This window comes from Penaeus vannamei, chromosome 20 (assembly GCF_042767895.1).
Source record: "Penaeus vannamei isolate JL-2024 chromosome 20, ASM4276789v1, whole genome shotgun sequence".
NCBI classification, from domain to species: domain Eukaryota; kingdom Metazoa; phylum Arthropoda; class Malacostraca; order Decapoda; family Penaeidae; genus Penaeus; species Penaeus vannamei.
In genome coordinates this window covers 23,746,294-23,767,561 of record NC_091568.1, presented here as the reverse complement: position 1 = coordinate 23,767,561, position 21,268 = coordinate 23,746,294, and the positions used below count along the sequence as shown (strand labels likewise).

The 21,268-nt window shown below is 41.6% G+C and overlaps 2 protein-coding genes across 7 annotated transcripts in view; both read right to left on the bottom strand.

Annotated features, from left to right (window-relative positions):
• The window catches only part of LOC113810513 (degenerin-like protein unc-105), a 12,025-nt gene extending 8,929 nt beyond the window's left edge, over window positions 1–3,096 (bottom strand). Inside the window, exons 1-4 of the mRNA XM_070134571.1 lie at window positions 3,082–3,096; window positions 2,271–2,335; window positions 1,476–1,570; window positions 450–554 (exon numbers count right to left, since the gene is read on the bottom strand). Of these exons, the coding sequence (XP_069990672.1) occupies window positions 450–554; window positions 1,476–1,570; window positions 2,271–2,335; window positions 3,082–3,096 (280 nt within the window). The remainder of the gene's footprint in view (window positions 1–449; window positions 555–1,475; window positions 1,571–2,270; window positions 2,336–3,081) is intronic.
• Window positions 3,097–18,130: 15,034 nt separating this feature from the next.
• LOC113817688 (tyrosine-protein phosphatase non-receptor type 11) overlaps window positions 18,131–21,268 on the bottom strand; it is a gene marked incomplete at its 5' end in the record, with an annotated part of 90,591 nt that continues 87,453 nt past the window's right edge. For all 6 annotated transcript variants that reach the window (XM_070135218.1, XM_070135214.1, XM_070135216.1 and 3 more), the window contains 1 exon segment: window positions 18,131–21,268. This exon segment is cut by the window's right edge and continues 1,272 nt beyond it.

Below are 21,268 nucleotides of genomic sequence, written 5' to 3'. Positions count from 1 at the left end.
GTCACTTCGAGTGTGGAGGGATCATAAGTTGTGGAATTTTGTGTCTCATGCATATAGGTTTGTATATCTTCCATAGTTTCTGCAGTGGAGTTGTTAGAGAGTTTTGTGAGACAAAGGTTTTCTTGTGAGGGGGCGAAGAGGAGACTGGTGTCTGAGGAATAAAGGCAAAGGTAGGTGGAGGTGAGTGTGCGGTAGGGGAAGAAGGGGGGGGGGGACGTTTAGTCTCTCTGCTGCGGGTAGTGCGGGCAGGGAGAAGGGGCGGTGTTGGGGCTGTAGTTGAGATTGGAGTGTCTGGGTTTCGAGTAGTGAAAGAATTTTACTGGGGGAGGTAGAATGTAGAAGTGGAAGTGGGGAAGTAAGTAGGTATAGGAGAGGGTGTAGGAACGTCTTGAAGTGGAGGGGAGGGGCAGAGCGAGCGACATTACCAGAGTAGGGAGTTTAAGAGAAACCTTGTCGGCGTGCTTCCTGTCTGGCTTCACGTAGAGTGAGACCATTTTTGTATCTGAGATTTTCTACCTGTCTCAGAGACAGTTCCGGTACAAGTATTAAGAGTTCTGCAGGAATGGGGTTGCCAGAGAAATGAGTTAGATTTGAGAAGAGTGTTGCCCGAGTAAGCAGATGTAGGGGGGATCACGAAAAATCGGTCCCATTTAGCTGGACTCAATAGAGTATTTAAGATATCTATAGTGTTGGTGGTGGTAGAAGGACGGGGACGTGTGGAAGATGGAGTGTTGAAGGGGGTAGTTTTACGGAGAGATGGAGAATAAGGCTGTTAGGTAGTAATAAGGGAGGATGGCGTGTTTGATGAAGAAGGTTGTAGGGGTTGAGGTGATGAAATTGAGGAAGTTGGGAGAATAGGAATGTCTTCTGGAGACTGAGCCTCGGCTTGGGTGGTTAATGCACTAGTATGCATAGAGGAGTGGCTAGTAGTTTCAGTGTTCGGAGTCGTGGTCAAAGGAGAGCCTGGGGTCGGGGAACCGGTAGAGTCTGAATTGGTGGGGCTATTTGATGAAGGGGCAAGCCTCATTAGATATCACATCATTATTGGCCATGGGAAGCCTTGACTAGATTGGGGAAATAAAGTCTGCCCCTCAGGGTCCCCTTAGGGCTAGCCAACTAAAACAGGGGAATACCATGCCCATGGTTGCCTCGGGCCGTTCAGGACTGGCACAAAGTCAGCCTATCACCTTTTCAGCACGGCTCTTACACTTTAGGAAGTAGATAGTAGAAGGGAGGGAAACAATAAGCAGGGGGGAGAAAAGGCCATGCAAAATTAGTTGAGTTGCGGGCTGAGGCCCTAGGCAGATCCCTGCATTGGGTCTCAGTCTCCATCTCCTAAGCCCCCCCCCCCCCCCCCCACGACAATAACGGTCTAGGGTAGGGGGGTGCGCTGGAATATGTAGTGATCTGCCACACTATACACCCACAGATCACTCCAGGAGGTAACAAAATCACATTGAAATATCCTTTCTCACCTCCAACATCTCCCACAGGCAAATGAAATAAAAACGATGAACTCAAGGTGGCAACACTTTTACCTGGTGCGACCCGTGATGTGTCGTTAAACGTCCTGCAATTTAAAAGGTGGTTTGTGGGGTTGCTTTGCTAACATTACCCCTTCGACCAATGGTATGAACTCTATCGCGTGGTTCCTGATCATACCAGAAACCAACCTCAGGCCTATAGAAAAAGGCGTTTATCTCGCGGAGTGAGAAGGATGCCGCGCACTCGCCACTCTTGCCATTCCGCTACCCAATATTTTTTTTTTTTACCAAATAGATTATTTTCTTTTGTTTTTATTATATTGTCATGTGTAAACCCCCCCACCCCCACCCCCGAAGATGATACTATTTCATTTTTACGTTTTAAGACTTTTACATATATATATATATATATATATATATATATATATATATATATATATATATATATATATATACATATTCTTTTTTTAAAGAGCAGAGGTCAATTTGATTTTTACATAAGTATTAAATAATTATTTTAATTATTTTACCTTTTTTCGTAACTTTTATTCGTGTTTTATAGAAAGTATTGAAGTTGTCAAACTGGTTCTTTTTATACAATAATTTTAATTACTTTTTATGGGTTATCATTTGAATTTATTTTACTATTTTAATTTAGATTTCGATTTTCACACCAGTTTTAAGATTTGTTTTGTCAATTTTAATTAGAAAAGAACCAACTTCTTGCATTTTTCCCGCCCACAATTAACAAGGGAAGTGCAGGGACAATGTTAAGGGGATTCTTGCCGGTGGTCTGGTATTAGGATGACGGTCTGTGGAACCCCGGAGTGGGCTTCCACCTGTCTGAAGAGCTAAGTGGTCGTGAGGATATTTTAACATAAGGTAGTAAGAGAAATTGGCCAGACTATTTATTCGACTAAGTGACCTCGTGATAAGTGCATTTTTTTAAATTATCATCTTCGGGCTTTTTATTGTCGTGTGTTTTACTGTGTTTGTGTTTTATGTTAAATTTTTAATGTATTAAGTGTTTTCTGTTTTATCGTTTGTTTTATTGTTCTAGTTCGTTTCGCCGATTTATTTCAATGCTTTGTTCATTTTGCTATCGTTCCTTTTATTGTATTCTGTGTTTTACCTCATTTTATGATTTGTTTTAATACCTTCGTTTCGTTTTATGTTTGTGTGTTTTGTTTTACTTCTTCGTTTTATTGTGTTTTATTAGTTTGATACCGAAATAAATGAATATTTAAATATATTTCGTTTTATCAACGCCCGAACTTGATCGTTGAAAAGGATACTAGGAAGGGTAGTAACAACTCATTTCTCTCTAGTGATATGCCTTATTTCTGTGTTCATTATACCAACGTGGTGATCTGCTTGATTGCGTTGGAGGACTCTCCCCGCACACGCCTCTCCTCGGCTCAAAATCACGTGTACCAACCTTTGTGATCTCGCACCATACATATGCACTACACACACATACTACATTTACACTCTTTCGCTCCTTTCCCCACATCCGTCTTCCACATTATCATTCTTCTCACATACACACTACGTTCCTATACGTGAACTAAATGGGTGGTGGCAGTGGCTCCTTTACATTATTGCGAGACATAATTGTATAGGTATTTGCTACAACTATATACAAATGGAGTACGCGACATCCAGGCGCATTTACCGAGAACGTTGCTAAAACTTAACCCTTAGTGGATTCTTATAATAGAGGAATGTCTTGAGAAATATCTTTAATGTCAGTATCGCGTTTCTTCTTTATCTTCCCTTTTGGTTTTCATCTTTTTTTCCTTTGTTCGCCTCGTTTCCTTCGTCCCCAATTCTTCCTCAAAATAACCGCAGTAGAGACCAAGGTATGCATTCATATAGACCTTGGCAGAGACCAGAAATTGCCAGAGCGTAGCAATGTCTTAGAACAAATTCATTCAATTTCAGGGATATAATGGTTAATGGTTAAAAGCAAAATAAATGTGCTTGACATCTAAGGTCATGTAGAACTGTAGGAAGGTATAGTAAAGGGGGATGTCAGGTGATATGTGCTATGCGTCAACTATCTAGAATAATGTTGAAAGGTTGAAGTTGGGTAAGGGTTGATGGAAAAGGTTATGGTGGTTTAGGTAAGGGAGTTAGATCAAGTGAAGGAAATTTATGCGTCTGAGGAAGGAGAACAGGTTGTCCAGGCAGAAGCTGTGGGATTCTGTGAGGATGTCTGATGTGTTGGGAGGTCGGTGAAGGGAGGATAGGTGTGGAAAGGCAGATGTACGTGCTGTATTAAAGCGTGGGCAGGACAAGATAATGTGTGGAACTGAAAGAGGGACGTTACATAGCGTCTGTTCCTGTGAAATGGAGCTGACCAAGAGGAGATTGATGGTTTTACAGTATGTAATTTACTATTGTGGAGTCTTGACCAGAAAGATTGCCATCGGGTATACAAGGTTTTAAAGTAGGGGTAATAATACATAGCTAGAATATGTGAGAAGTGTAGTTGAGGTAATGTGGACATTGCGGCATAGCGTGCAAGAGTATCTGCCTGTTCATTGCCAGGGATTCCAACATGGCTGGGTACCCAGCAAAATCTGACAGATTTGTGACGTGTGGATAGATAGAACAACCAGTTCTGGATCTTACAGACAAGGGGATTGGTCGAGTGTATAGACTTTATGAGGGTTAAAGAGTTACCGGAGTCAGTAAAAATAGTAGAAGAGGAAGAGGGGAGTGAGTATATGCGTCTTAAATCAAAAAGGAGTGCTTACAGTTCTGTAGTAAGGACACTAGATTCAGGAGGGAGGGTGTATTTGAAAGAGCACTTTGGGAAGGTTACTGCGAATCCAGCTCCTGAGGTGGATTTGGAACCGTCAGTGTAAACATGAATGCTGGAGGAATGAATGGAGACATAGTCAAGGAAATGAGTGAGAAGGATAGAGGGGGGAATATCTGATTTTGGTGGGTCAGGGAAAACTGAGGAGCAAATACAGGGGTTAGGTATAAGCCATGGAGGGATGGAATGGATGGAAAGTGGGAGAGGTCGGAGGTGAGGAAAGGAGGAATAGGAGAGGAGGGTATCCATGCGTATGAGGAATAGGGTAGGTAAACGTGGAGAAGAGGTAAAGGCAAGAAGCAAGGATTGTGGAATGGTTAGTTTGGTAAGGGAAAGTTGGTGAAATCGAGCATAGCATTGGAGAGAGAGAAGGGCTTGACGTCGAGAGAGGGATGGCATGCCAGACTCAGTATACAGGCTCTCAACTGGAGAGGAGCAGAAGACGCCTAGGGCTAAGCAGAGATAGCTGTGGTGGATTGTATCAAGGTGAGCAAGAAGAGAAGTTGAGGCAAAGGAGTAGATATGGCATCCATAATCTAAAGTGGAAAGGGTCAGGGTAACATGAAGATGGAGGAGAGTTTTGCGATCTGAGCCCCAGGAGAGGTGTGAAAGAGTTTGTAAGATTCGGAGACGGCGTTGAGGTTTTTCGTTCATGTACAACAAATGGTCTCGCCAGGACAATGTGGAGTCATATAACATCCAGGAATTTGCCAGAAGAACGGTATTGGAGTGGAGTGTTATATAAGAAGAGTGGGGGTTGGTGACCTAAACGTGAGCGAAAGAGAAGGATGGGGAAAGATTTGGAAGCGAAAGCCATGGTTAGTGGCCCAAGAAGTTACTGATGTTATTGCAGACTGAAGGAATTGACAGAGATCTGGTATGGATGTGCCAGGTGTGTAGATGGTTAAGTCATCAACATATAGTGATGCCCGGGCTCCTGGTGGTAGGACTGAGACAATGTCATTTAAAGCAAGAAGGAATATAGTGTTACTAAGTACACTTCCTTGTGGGACGCCTTCAAACTGAGGAAAGGATGATGACATGGAAGAGGCAATTTTGACCTGGAAAGGAAAGATTTTATGAAGACACCCATGTTTCCACATAAACCTAGGGGGGACAATTGTTGGAGGGTATGGTACCGCCATGTGGTATCATATGCCTTTTCTAGATCAAAGAATATGGCTAATACGGATTCATGGCGTACAAATGCAGATGTAATATATGTCTCAAAATGGGCAAGTGGGTGTGCCGTACTTCGGGCACGGCGGAAACCAAACTGGGAACGGGGAAGGAGATTATGAGATTCAAGGTACCACATTAAGCGGAAGTTAACCATTCGTTCTAGTAGTTTGCACAAGCAGCTAGTTAGAGCAATGGGGTGGTAATCTTGGGGTAGGGTACCTGATTTATTGGGTTTAAAGAAAGATAAGATAAGAGCTTCTCGCCAATGAGAAGGAAAATTTCCTGACGTCCATATGTGGTTGAAAATAGATAAAAGGAAGGACAGAGAGGAAGATGTGAGGTGTCAGAGCATACGATAGTGAATACCGTCAAGGCCTTCATGAGTGTTGCGGCACGACTGTAATGCAGCGTTGAGTTCAGAAGAAAAAGGAGCATTATAGGACTCATCAGAGGATAGGATGAAGGTAATAGGGATGCGTTCTTTGATGGCTTTAATGGAAGAAAAGTGTGGGGAAAGGTGAGAGCCACTACTGACCTGGCTGAAATAGTTGCCCAGTTCATTAGCTACTTCAATAGGCTCAGAAATGAGAATATCTCGAATATGGAGGATAGGGGGAGGTTTGCCTGATCATTTATGAATCCGTCGCCAAACAGCTGAAATAGATGTAGAAGATGTAATTGATGAAACATAATTTTGCTAGCTATTTGTGTTACTGTTTCTGATTGTATGGCGAAGATGAGCAGATGCTCTTTTAAAGGAGATAAGGGCTGATAGCTGGTTAGGGGTGCCTCGTTTGTAGCGATAGCCGTTCCAGGCTGCTCGTTTTAAGCGAAGCGCTTTGGTGCAATCAGAATTCCACCATGGAACACATTTAGAGGTATAAGGTCTTGAAGTTCGAGGAATGGCTGTATAGGCAGCTCTTAGGATCGTGGTTGTAAAACATTGTAGCATATCTGAAATGGGCGGTAAGGGGGTGGAGGGATAGGTATAGTAGAGAGTGAAGTGAAAGTATGCCAGTCAGCTCTATCAAAGCACCAGCGTGGGGGATTAGGAAGTGGTACATATGAAGTAGGAGAAAGGAGTAATGGGAAGTGGTCACTATAGGAGTGGTATAGAACTAACCAATGGAAATCTAAGGGTGTCTTCTGTATGTGCCATAAAAGTTAATGCAGTATTAAAGTTTAATCCAGATCTCTAATGCGCATGCGCGTTGGCAGCGACCAGGATGAACTTTTAATGCACCTCTGGACCAGGCTTTAATATTAAGCTAATCGATCATCTTAGTATTTTCATACTTAGTATTTATTATGAAAATGATATTGTATATATTTACACAAATTATCAAATATTCTGATAAAGGAAATAACTTATGGTTATGTGTATAAAAAACAATATAATCCCACGAGCAATCTTTGAAGTTCAGTGGCTGCGGGCATGGAACTCATATTTCCAGGTTAGTGAAACAAAAATTGTGTTTTAAAGAAGAATTACGTACTGAATTTTTCTCAACTACTTTACTACAAAATTAACAAGTATACTTTTCTATGGACCTCCTGAACAGCATCCTGATGAAAACATGTTTCCCTCCTCCAACACGATTCAACGCAGCAAAGAGCTGTCCGAAGAAAGTGCGGGATGGATATTAATTGATGAATGTCATTTTTGTACTTGTGTCATTGAAATAAAGATTGGTTTTATAGTTGTTACACCAGTTTCGTTACCCATTTTACTACTATAAATATAAGATCATTATCATGGGAAAAATAGAATATTTCATAATCATGTTTCCCTTATAAGTAAGCCTACTTGTGCCTCGTAATTGTCATATGAAGATCAAATGCATCTTGAGACACTGACTACAACTTTCTATAACAATCATCTTTTCTCCAATCCACAAAAAAATGAATATCAGTTGTCTGAAAAATCTTTTAACAATGCAGTGTCTGAATGCAAATTGCAAGGTTTATTTATCCAAGTCAATTTTATATCGGACTGCAAATCTTTAGGTAATATCTTTAATACTGCCTTCTACATCATATGCGTAGGGACAAGGGAGAATGTTGAATAGATATCTTTTGGATGATTTTGAAGCTTATTTATAGGTATGAGTGCATGACTTGCTCCCAACGCTACCCTACATAGCATGCAACAGTTATGTGTCAAGAGCAATATTGCACAGAAATGTTTCAAAATAGCACAGATTTTTCAGCAATAAAATGACAACATACCTCAGCTCCCATCCTTTAGATTTGTAAAACCTATTCCCACACGCCCAGAAATACGAGACCAGGATATTCACATCAACAACAAAGGGCAGAACCATCACTATATCACAGACTAGGAACATCACAAGAATTGATGAAAATTTAAAGAGAGTCCATTAACTTAAGATTCCAAACAAATCATATTTGAAACAAATAATCTTGAAGAAATGTGTACAGAAAATAGAGGTATGATCTTTCTTACTTCAATATGATGCTAGTCTTAGTTTTCAATTTTGGGAACATTGGGAGGCATAAAGAATTATTTAATGATATGAATAAGTTTTAATGCCTTGTCTTAAATCATATATGTATGTCTGGAATGAAGGGAAGGAAAAGGTGGTCTTCAGAAGCATCTGAGAAGTTCATATCATTATTTACAGAACACTATACACAATTAGCAGGCAAAGCAGTGCAGAGATAAAAAAGGCATAAGATAATTAGCATTATGAAAACATTAGTGAGTCTCAGTTTCATGAAATACACATTAAATATAATAGATATTTTGAAACGTACGAGATGTCTAAAATAGTTTCTTAAATATGATTACCAAAAACATGACATAACAAAAAGAAAGAAAAAAAAAAAAAAAAACATGAAATCTCTCCAAAGGGCGAATTTCACGCGCAACATTTCTCTTCTCTCCGACATGTTTACATGAAAACGGTGGTGATAGAATAATGAGTACAGCAGTTTTTACTAAACATTATTGTCGCGCCGTCTGGCAGCGGAATGTCGTCTTCGGTACGAACACGGTGGATTAGGATTAAACTAAATACGGTAATAAGAGTTAAGGACGCTACAGAAGACGCCCTAAATGAAGAGTAGGGGAGCATAGAAAGAGGTTAAGGCATGAAAAGGATTGCGTGCGCGTCAAAGTGTGTAGGGCGATCTGAATTAAGAATAATTAGGTTATTTGTGGAGAGGAAGCGTTCTAGAGATCGGCCTCTGGAGTTGGTGATAGAGTCACCCCACAGAGTGTGGCAGCAGTTGAAATCACCAACTACGAGGAAAGGTGGTTGGATTTGGGAAATTAGAGTTTCAAAGGCAACGAAGTCCATGGGATGGGATGGGGAGAAGTAGAATGAAATCACTGTGATCCAGCGGCGAAGAAAGATGTAGCGTGGTTAAGTGTGGGGGCACCGACACTCACCCTACTACAGGAGCTGACGAGTGATCCTCGGACCGTAGAGAAGATGTGGGCATGGGCATGGGGAAAAGCCGGCCTGACTACCACCTACGGGAGTGGGTAAACACAGCTGTTCATACAAACGGTTTTATTTACTGAACACTATGCTACTACAGCATCGACGATCACAGAAAACACGGGAAATCACTGGCAACAGGGTAGCGTCGCCGTACATCATAAAATATCACAGTGAGGCACAATACACGAAAATATCACGAGTTAAAGCCCTCCCCAGCCCACACTCACACCTCTTCACTGTCAAGGTCACCCGCCAACTGCCCTCTGTGGCGACTCCATGGCGCGTCACGGCAGGGGTAGCCAAGTATCCAAATTTTAAGAGGTTTGTGGCGTTTATAAAAAGGACAAGGGCTTGCCAAAAGGGCATCAGAATAAGGCATTAAAATAAAAGGTGAACATCCCAAGTGGGCAACACGACTACCCGTTCGCATAAGCGAATCCATGAATCCGGGCGCGTTCGTGTAACTAAAAATACGTAACTCTACAATGTGAATAACTGTGCACGGGACAGTAGTTTGTATGGGAGGTATGACATAAGGGGTTTTATGATGGATAAGTATAGATGAGACATAAAGGGAGTGTGGGGAAGAGATAAAATGGTAATTGGGAATTGGAATAGGAGGATGTGATAATAGATGGATTATAAGAAGCAAGGATATGGCGTAGGTCTGGTCTGTGAGAACGGAAACCGCGAATATTCCAATGTAGGAGAGCTATATCTTAGTTATTTTATGTGAAAGCGTCGGTATGTGTTGGGGAATCTGGGGGGAAGGAGCTAAGGGTGTAAAGGAGAGGTATCAGGAGGTAGGGAATCTGGGGAAGGACATTGTTGTGACATGAGTGATTCCCGTGTGTATCCGGGAGGGAGTGGAAAGGATAGAGGGGATGGAGGGAGAATGTGGGTATAGTTGAGGTTGAAGAGGTGGATTGGGTTGGGAGGGAGTAGGCGGTAGTGGTGTGGTGGGAGTATTAGTGGTAGGAGGATGGATATCTGAAGGATGGATAGTTGGAGTTGAGGGGGATGTGTTGTCTTGGGAGGGATTAGGAGGAAGGATTGTAGGGGTGCTAAGAGTAAGAGGGGGATGCATATCAGGAGGATGGGTAGCGGGAAGATGGATATCGGTGGTGGACGGAATTGAGGGGGTTAGGTTGTGTTGACCGGGAGAGTGATCTTGTGTCTCAAGCATATAGATTTGAATGTCATCCATAGTTTCTGCAGTGGAGTTGGTTGGAGAGTTTTGTGGGCCAAAGGTTTTCTTATGAGGAAGGGGGGGGGGGGGAAGAGGAGACTGGTGTCGCAGGAATAAAGGTAAAGGTAGGTGGAGGTGAGTGTACTGTAGGGGAAGAAGGGTTAGAACGTTTAGTTTGTCTACTGCGGGTAGTGCGGGGAGGGAGAGAAGATGGTGTTGGGGCTGTAGTTGAGATTGGGGTGTCTGGATTTAGAGTGGCAAAAGAATTGGTCTGAGGGAGGTAGAATGTAGAAGTGGAAGTGGGGACATCTTGGGGTGGAGGGGGAGGGGCTGAGCGAACGATGCTACTAGAGTATGGAGTATGAGAGAAACCTTGTCGACGTGCTTCCTGTCTGGCTTCACGTAAAGTGAGACCATTTTTGTATCTGAGAGTTGCTACCTCAGATTCAAACTTGTAAGTGGGACAGCCTCTATAAAATACATTATGGGGGCCGCCGCAGTTAGCACATGTTCGTGTTTGTGCTGAACAGTTTGATCGGTTATGACCAGGTTGGGCACATATGGGGCATCGGTCTGTGGAACGGCAGTGTTTAGCAGGATGTCCAAAGCGCCAACAGTTTTGACATTGACGGGGAGGGTGTTGGTATGGTTGAACAGGGAGGGATTGTCCACCGATGTAGATACGTAAGGGAAGGTCATGTGTACGGAAAGTAATTTTGGCAATGTTGGTCGGATTCTTTCGTTGACCTCTAGGAGGAATGGTGTAGCAATGTACTGATTTCATATCTTGGTCTTTGAGGCATCCTAATAAGTCTCCATAGTTTAACCAATCTTTGGTATTGACTGGGTAGTTTGCTGGGGTGAGAGAGACAGTTCCGGTATTAAGAGTTGGATGAGGTTCTGCAGGAATGGGGTTGCCAGAATGATCAGTTAAATTTGATAGTGCTATAGATTCAGTTTCTGATCTGACTGTTACAAGACGGCAGCGATCGCGTCTGGTATAGAATGGTACTCTGCTCACTTGTTTTTGGAGGCATTGTTAAAAGAGAAGAGCGTTGCCGAGTAAGGAGCTATAGAAGGGATCACGAAAAATCGGTCCCATTTAGTTGGGCTAAACATTATTTAAGATATCTGTAGGGTTGGTGGTGATGGATGGTCGGGAACGTGTGGAAGAGGGAGTATTACGGAGTGATGGAGAATAAGGCTGTAAGGTAGTAATAAGGGAGGATGGGGTGCTTGATGAAGGTTGTAGGGGTAGAGTTGATGAATTTGAGGAAGTTGGGAGGGTAGGAATCTTCTGGAGATTGATTCTCTGCTTGGGTGGGTAATGCACTAGTAGGCATTGAGGAGTGGGTAGTAGTTTCAGTGTTCAGAGTCGTGGTCAAAGGAGAACCTGGGTTGGGGCTATTTGATAAAAGGGCAAGCCTCATTGCCCCTAATAAGGGGATTACATCTTCATTACTGGTCATGGGGAACCTTGATTATATAAAACGGCATAAAGGGTCCACCCTCATGCACATAGACAATTAAATCGGGAGTACTGTGCCCATAGTTCCCGCAGGCCGTTCAGGACTGGCACAAGGTCAGTCTTTCATCCTTTCAGCACGGCTCTAACACCTTAGGAAGTAGATAGTAGAAGGGGATGGGGAAGGGATGGAAACAAAAAGCTGGAGGGGGAAATGGTTAATGGTTAAAATAAATGTGCTAGACATCCAAGGTCATATAGCACTATAGGAAGGTATAGTAAAGGGGGATGTCAGGTGATAGTTGCTATGTGTCAACTATCTAGAGTAGTGTTGAAAGGTTGAAGATGGGGGAAAAGGTTATGGTGGTTTAGGTAAGGGAGTTAGATCAAGTGAAGGATATTTATGCGCCTGAGGAAGGCAGAAGCTGTGGGATTCTGTAAGGATGTCTGATATGTTGGGAGGTCGGTGAAGGGAGTATAGCTGTGGGTATGCAGGGGTACGTGGTGTATTAAACCGTGGACAGGACAAGAGAATGTGTGGAACTGAAAGAGGGACGTTACATAGAGGACATAGGGGCGGGTCTGAGTGTGACATTAGATAGGCGTGTGTGGCCAATATGTAAGCGTGAGAGGGCCGTCTCCCAGCGTCTATTCCTGTGAAATGGAGCTGACCAAGAGGAGATTGATGGTTTTATAGTATGTAATTTATTGTTGTGGAGTCTTGACCAAAAAGATTGCCATCGGGTATACAAGAAGGTTTTAAAGTGGGGGTAATAATCCGTAGCTGGAATATGTGAGAAGTGTAGTTGAGGTAATGTGGACATTGCGGCATAGCGTGCAAGAGTATCTGCCTGTTCATTGCCAGGGATTCCAACATGGCTGGGTACCCAGCAAAATCTGACAGATTTGTGACGTGTGGATAGATAGAACAACCAGTTCTGGATCTTACAGACAAGGGGATTGGTCGAGTGTATAGACTTTATGAGGGTTAAAGAGTTACCGGAGTCAGTAAAAATAGTAGAAGAGGAAGAGGGTAGTGAGTATATGCGTCTTAAATCAAAAAGGAGTGCTTACAGTTCTGTAGTAAGGACATTAGATTCAGGAGGGAGGGTGTATTTGAAAGAGCACTTTGGGAAGGTTACTGCGAATCCAGCTCCTGAGGTGGATTTGGAACCGTCAGTGTAAACATGAATGCTGGAGGAATGAATGGACACATAGTCAAGGAAATGAGAAGGATAGAGGGGGGAATATCTGATTTTGGTGGGTCAGGGAAAACTAAGGAGCAAATACAGGGGTTAGGTATAAGCCATGGAGGAATGGAATGGACAGACAGTGGGAGAGGTCGGAAATGAGGGAAGGGGGAATGGGAGAGGAGGGTATCCATGCGTACGGGGAGAGGAGTTGGTAAACGTGGAGAAGAGGTAAATGTATGAAGTAAGGATTGTGGAATAGCTTGGTAAGGGAAAATTGGTGAAATCGAGCATAGCATCGAAGAGAGGAGAGGAGCGGAAGGCGCCTAGGGCTAAGCGGAGACCGCTGTGGTGGATTGTATCAAGGTGAGCAAGAAGAGAAGTTGAGGCAGAGGAGTAGATATGGCATCCACAATCTAGAGTGGAGAGAATCAAGGTAACATGAAGATGGAGGAGAGTTTTGCGATCTGAGCCCCAGGAGAGGTGTGAAAGAGTTTGTAAGATTCGGAGGCGGCGTTGAGCTTTTTCTTTGATGTACAAGATATGGTCTCGCCAGGACAATTTGGAATCAAATATAACGCCTAGGAATTTGCCAGAAGAACTGTATTGGAGTGGAGCGTTATATAAGAAGAGTAGGGGTTTGAAAACCATACGTGAGCGAGAAAAAAGGATGGGGAAAGATCTAGAGGTAGAGAAGCGGAAGCCATGGTTGGTGGCCCAAGAAGTTACTGATGTTATTGCAGACTGAAGGAATTGACAGAGATCTGGTATGGATGTGCCAGATGCATAGATGGTTAAGTCATCAACATATAGTGATGCCCGGGCTCCTGGTGGTAGGACTGACGCTATGTCATTTACAGTAAGAAGGAATAAAGTGATACTAAGCACACTTCCTTATGGGATGCCTTCGAATTCAGGAAAGGATGATGACGTGGAAGAGGCAATTTTGACCTGGAAGGTACGTTTAGAAAGGAAGGATTTGATGAAAACGCCCATGTTTCCACGTAAACCTAAGGAGGACTATTATTGGAGGGTATGGTACCGCCATGTAGTGTCATATGCTTTTTCTAGATCAAAGAATATGGCTAATACGGATTCATGGCGTGCAAATGCCGATGTAATATATATCTCGAAATGGGCAAGTGGGTCTGTTGTACTTCGGGCACGTCGGAAACCAAACTGGGAAGGGGGAAGAAGATTATGAGATTCAAGGTACCACATTAAGCGGAAGTTAACCATTCGTTCTAGTAGTTTGCACAAGCAGCTAGTTAGAGCAATGGGGTGGTAATCTTGGGGTAGGGTACCTGATTTATTGGGTTTTAAGAAAGATAAGATAAGAGCTTCTCGCCAATGAGAAGGAAAATTTCCTGACGTCCATATGTGGTTGAAAATAGATAAAAGGAAGGATAGAGAGGAAGATGTGAGGTGTCAGAGCATACGATAGTGAATACCGTCAAGGCCTTCATGAGTGTTGCGGCACGACTGTAATGCAGCGTTGAGTTCAGAAGAAGAAAAAGGAGCATTATAGGACTCATCAGAGGATAGGGTGAAGGTAATAGGGATGCGTTCTTTGATGGCTTTAATGGAAGAAAAGTGTGGGGAAAGGTGAGAGCCACTACTGACCTGGCTGAAATAGTTGCCCAGTTCATTAGCTACTTCAATAGGCTCAGAAATGAGAATATCTCGAATATGGAGGATGGGTGCAGGATGGGGGGATGTTTGCCCGATAATTTATGAATCCGTCGCCAAACAGCTGAAATAGATGTAGAAGATGTAATTGATGGAACATAATTTTGCCAGCTATTTGTGTTACTGTTTCTGATTGTATGGCGAAGATGAGCAGATGCTCTTTTAAAGGAGATAAGGGCTGATAGCTCTGTGAGGGGTGCCTTGTTTGTAGTGATAGCTGTTCCAGGCTGTTCGTTTTAAGTGAAGCGCTTTGGTGCAATCAGAATTCTACCATGGAACACATCTAGAGGTATAAGGTCTTGAAGTTCGAGGAATGGCTGTATAGGCAGCTCTTAGGATCGTGGTTGTAAAACATTGTAGCATATCTGGAATGGGTGGTAAGGAGGGTGGAGGGATAGGTATAGTAGAGAGTGAAGTGAAAGTACGCCAGTCAGCTCTATCAAAGCACCAGCATGGGGGATTAAGAAGTGGTGCATATGAAGAAGGAGAAAGGAGTACTGGGAAGTGGTCACTATAGGAAGAGTTGGGGTTGAAGGGGGTGGGATGTGTTGGGAGGGAGTAGATGTGGGGGGGAGTATTAGTGGTAGGAGGGTGGATATCGGAAGGATGGATAGTTTGAGTTGAAGGGGATGTGTTGTCTTGGGAGGGATTAGGAGGAAGAGGGGGATGGATATCAGGAGGATGGGTATTGGGAGGATGGATATCGGAGGTGGACGGAATTGAGGAGGTTAGGTTGTGTTGAGAGGGAGTAGGAAGAAGGGGTGTAGGGGGAATATTAGTAGGAGGGGTATGGATATCGGCAACCACTTCAAGTGTGGAAGGAGCATGAGTTATGGGATCTTGTGTCTTAAGCCTATAACTTTGGATGTCATCCATTGTTTCTGTAGTGGAATTGGTTGGAGAGTTTTGTGAGAAGGTAACTGTTTCTATAATGGAGTTGATTGGAGAGTTTTGTGGGATAAAGGTTTTCTTATGAGGGGGGGAAGAGGAGACTGGTGTCTTAGGAATAAAGGTAAAGGTAGGTGGAGGTGATTGTGCTGTAGGGGAAGAAGGGTTAAAACGTTTAGTCTGTCTACTGCGGGTAGTGCGGGGAGGGAGAGGAGATGGTGTTGGGGCCGTAGTTGAGATTGGGGTGTCTGGATTTAGAGTGGCAAAAGAATTGGTTTGAGGGAGGTAGAATGTAGAAGTGGTTGGGGCTGTAGTTGAGATTGAGGTGTCTGGGTTTAGAGTGGCAAAAGAATTGGTCTGAGGGAGGTAGAATGTAGAAGTGGAAGTGGGGACATCTTGGGGTGGAGGGGGAGGGGCTGAGCGAACGATGCTACTAGAGTATGGAGTATGAGAGAAACCTTGTCGACGTGCTTCCTGTCTGGCTTCACGTAAAGTGAGACCATTTTTGTATCTGAGAGTTGCTACCTCAGATTCAAACTTGTAAGTGGGACAGCCTCTATAAAATACATTATGGGGGCCGCCGCAGTTAGCACATGTTCGTGTTTGTGCTGAACAGTTTGATCGGTTATGACCAGGTTGGGTACATATGGGGCATCGGTCTGTGTGTGGAACGGCAGTGTTTAGCAGGATGTCCAAAGCGCCAACAGTTTTGACATTGACGGGGAGGGTGTTGGTATGGTTGAACAGGGAGGGATTGTCCACCGATGTAGATACGTAAGGGAAGGTCATGTGTACGGAAAGTAATTTTGGCAACATTGGTCGGATTCTTTCGTTGACCTCTAGGAGGAATGGTGTAGCAATGTATTGATCTCACACCTTGGTCTTTGAGGCATCCTAATAAGTCTTCTCCACAGTCTGACCAATTTTTGGTATCGACTGGGCAGTTTGCTGGGGTGAGAGAGACAGTTCCGGTATTAAGAGTTGAATGAGGTTCTGCAGGAATAGGGTTGTCAGAATGATCAGTTAAATTTGATAGTGCTATAGATTCAGTTTCTGATCTGACTGTTACAAGACGGCAGCGATCGCGTCTGGTATAGAAAGGGACTCTGCCCACTTGTTTTTGGAGGCATTGTTGAAAGAGAAGTGTTGCCTGAGTAAGGAGCTGTAGAAGGGATCACGAAAAATCGGTCCCATTTAGCTAGGCTAAACAGAGTATTTAAGATATCTGTAGGGTTGGTGGTGGTGGATGGTCGGGGACGTGTGGAAGAGGGAGTATTACGGAATGATGAAGAATAAGGCTGCAAGGTAGTAACAAGGGAGGGTTGGTTGCTTGATGAAGGTTGCGGGAGTAGAGTTGATGAATTTGAGGAAGTTGGGTGAGTAGTAAGGTCTTCTGGAGATTGATTCTCTGCTTGGGTGGGTAAAGCACTAGTAGACATTGAGGAGTGGATAGTAGTTTCAGTGTTCGGAGCCGTGGTCAAAGGAGAGCCTGGGTTGGGGCTATTTGATAAAGGGGCTAGCCTCATTGCCTCTAATAAAGGGATTACATTTTCATTACTGGTCATGGGGAACCTGGATTATATAAAAGGGCTTAAACCTCCTTTCACTACTGAAGGTAAGGGCTAGATTAGTCGGGAGTACCGTGCCCATAGTTCCCGCAGGTTGTTGAGGACTGGCACAAGGTCAGCCTTTCAACCTCTCAGCACGGCTCTCACACCTTAGGAAGTAGATAGTAGAAGGGGATGGAGAATGGATGGAAACAAAAGCTGGAGGGGGAAAAGACCATGCAAAATTGGTTGAGTCGAGGGCTGAGGCCCTATGCAGGGGAGATCCCTGCATTGGGTCTCAGTCTTTGTCTCCTAAGCCACCCTTCCCTACGACAACAACGGGCAAGGGATTGGGGGGGTGGAGGGGGAAAAGACCATGCAACATTAGTCGAGTTGAGGGTTGAGGCCCTAGGGAGGGGAGATCCCTGTATTGGGTCTCAGTCTTCGTCTCCTAAGCCACCCCCCCACGACAACAACGGGAAAGGGATTGGGGGGGTTCAGGGATTTAAATAAAGGCAATATATCCTCCCATTAGATTTTTCCGTTTTCATATTCAGTGTATTCCCTTATCTATTGTTAGTAATGTTTTCATTTATTCTTGTGTGTTTTGAATTACTATATCAAGGCTCAAATCATATCGAAGTCATGTAGAGTTTGCATATGAAGAGAAAATTTTACAATATATATTGAGACACTGTATGTCTACCATCTTAACTCAAACTGGGAATATACTGTCGCCATTAAAAATACTGTATGTAGGAATAATTCTGGTCTAATAAGATCTCTTGATGAAGACTTAACTTAGTATATTTAATAAACATAATAGCAACAATTATGTAAATGAGAACAAACGGCAGACACAACCAACTTCACTCTTTGGAAGTCTGTAATAACTCTGTCAAACTTGTAACCAGTCTGTAAGTCAGTATCATATGGACCTTTTGATAAATAAATGAAACACCTGAATTTATCAGTTCATTTACAAATTATTGTTTCATCGGTGAAACTGTCTATATCAAATCTGAAAAAATATTCTAACATCTCCCAGCTGACCCCAATTTCCTATAGCACAATGAAAGTGATATTGATATACTTAGCTCTTCAAAAATTCTTTTTCTTGGTACCACATAAATACAAGATACATTGTATTCTGTGGATTCAGTTCTACAGTAAGGAGAATTGAAAGAAAACATATTAAGGAATTACAATAAAATCTGTATATTTCAGAACAGGAAATAGATATTTAATCTAGCAGAAAGCACTGACATTCATGGATCATACACTGAGCTGCATTTTGAAGAATACTGCTACAGATGAAATGTACAGATGAAATATAATGCAGATAAAAAGGCAACGATACATAAACTAATGGAAACATTCAACACACTATAGTAGCATCTCACCAGCTTCTTTGGGTAGGTCTTAAAATATCAATATATATATAATTTCACCTTTTGTCATTATAAATCTGCTGGAGTCTTAGCCTTTCTATTTAGCCATCTTAAGTTAATTGTCTTTAAATTCATACTAAAATAGCAATAAATGACTTAATGTACAATAACTGAAGATAGTATGCATTTAAACTTACATTACACACATTACATTCTTTCACATGATATAAAGTATAAGTATAAATACATGATTTCATCATGAATTTGATGTTCACTACCATATGAAAATTCACTAGAACTTTAAAACATTTCCATTTAATACAAAAAGAAAAAAATATATATGCATTAATGTATATTACTAGCCTGTGAAAAATATCCGTACTATTCCTGACTATAAGAGCTTTTTTTACTTCCCTCAATCAGTTCAAATTGTTCTTAAATAGTGCTATACTCATGCCTCCCCCAACTAAAACCTAAAATATAACAGATATAATACACATATGATAATAATATTCAAAATTAAGATAATATATAGCATTCCAAACACATGGTAATGGAAATTTGAAGTTACAAAATTTATAGAAAACATTAAATTCATTACAACTCACGTAAGAAAAAAGGCAAACATTTGTAGCAGCATTATTTGTGACTATAATACAAGTGGCCACTAGTAACTCTGATGGCAAGACAAATCCATTATTTTTTATGATATATGATCAAAATGAGTTTAAGCTCATATCAATTTCTGACCAAAATTCATCCAAGAAATCATCTTTTTAAAGCTATTGGTCTACTGCTTAACCTGTTTCACATATTATTTTTTTTTTTTTCCAGCCAAATTTGGAAATAGATTGTACATCTTCTATTTTACAATATCTAGATACAACATATCAGCTTCTTTTCTCCTCAAGCTAAACATTCATCCACACTAAGTGATGAGCAACATGAAAATAGAAGCATAAGAAGAATCTAAGACAGGCATGTCAAGGGGAGAAATTACAGTAACATGAGAAACAAGAATATAAATGTTGTCTAATGCAAAACGAGAGACAACATGTCTTTGAACACTGAAGGTCAACACCAAAGTTGTTATGTCTCTAATGCCTAGGCTTGCAGTCATCATAGAACAAGATAATATGTAAGCAGAGCAGCACAACAGTACATAAGATTTTTTTTCTTTTTGGCACATGTAACAAGTGAACTCATCTGTGCAGTTCCACTTTTAAGCCATGCAGCATATAAATGTTGATACAGGTTGGTAACTGGCTTTAGGAAATGCAATTAACCACGTTTTACACACAAACTGCATACTTTGCCATGATATACCACTCTTTAACCAATTCTTGGTATTTTTTTAATCTCTCCTGATTGCATATGAAAAATATCTGAAAAATATAGCCTTCAAAAAGAAGAAAAAATATATATATACTGAAGAAGGGGGAAATAACTTCCATAGCTACACATAACCTGAAATGATTTTGCTTCAGCATCCTTTAACTTCTTGGATATTCTCCTTCCCTGGACCACACAACTCCTGGTTCACCTCCAAGGTTCTCCCTTTTACATGGGTCTATGAGGAAAATGGCTTGGAAAGGGGACTTTCCTTACGGGTCAAAGGTATGGCTGATATGAGCCTCAGCATTTGAGGGAAATTAGTTCTTTACAAAATGAGCTAACTTATGCCTAGTTTTCAACATTAATTACATTTGACTTTTACAGTTATAATCGTTGATTGCGTTAGTGTAATTCAAAACACATAAAAACTTACTTTTTAGATTTATCTTATTGTGCTTTCCCTTGCATGTGAAAAAATTCAACTACTTTTGCTGATATAAAAATATAAATGCAAATATTAAGACTAGATGAGATAATGTGTATTGTTGTTATGTATAGTAGTAGTTCTATCTGTACCCTTCAACTTAGCATGACCAGATATTCATTCAACATCCAAAACACTACAAAGAAATGATACATCAAACATACTCTGTAATAATCCACAAGCTCTAAATATACATGAAAATATTTCATTATTCTCTTGCAATACAACAAAATTCATCTAACCCTGCCTTGTTTATATGAAGCATGAACTTCATACACAACAGAATATTCATGTGTCTGAAACAGTTTAAATTCTATCATTCCCAGCTACAAGCTATTGTCCTTACATTCCCCCTAACAGGAAGTAAGTTTGTTACTTGAGCAGTGTTTATCAACTTGATGGATAGCTGGAGAGCATACTGGGTAATAATGATACTGGGCAAGTTGAAGTAAAAAAAATGCTCTTGAAATCAGGTAGCACAGCTACTTCTCCATCAAAAGGAATACTGTGTATTCATACATCTCTATTTTTAGACATTCATTTGATTTTGGTACATATTAAAATGTCTGCTCTGTACAGAGGGAAAGTCAAGTTTTCAGAATTACACTAAATGTTTTGACACCACCTAGAGGAGTAAAAATGTACTCTTCACTCTAGCTACTTTTGTTTTAATTTAAAGATATAATAGCAAATGAAACTTTGATCATCAAAATTATATATCTTGATATGCTACTGTTTGTCATACTGAGATCAAGGTTATCATGAAAAACAGAATCCTCACCTTGTGCACTTCACATATGACCAGAATTTGCTTATTATCATATCTGATTTATTTTTAATCAAATCATGCTGCATTAAACTCCATATAGATTTGTCCAACATTAAAATTCAACTTTTGAGCATACTCAAAATGTGCAGAAACACTAGAACATCACTGTTTAGTTGACCTGAAGTTTCTTTAAAAAAACGTTAATACAATCGTCATTTACATTAACACTCTGCGAGTGATGAGGAAGGGTGATAAAAGTGGCATGACAGTGAACTTGCTCCCTTGGCTTTTTTTGGAGCATATCATGAAGTGAGCACAGGCCTGCAAAGGAGAGAGATCTCAGAGCCACTTACTCAAT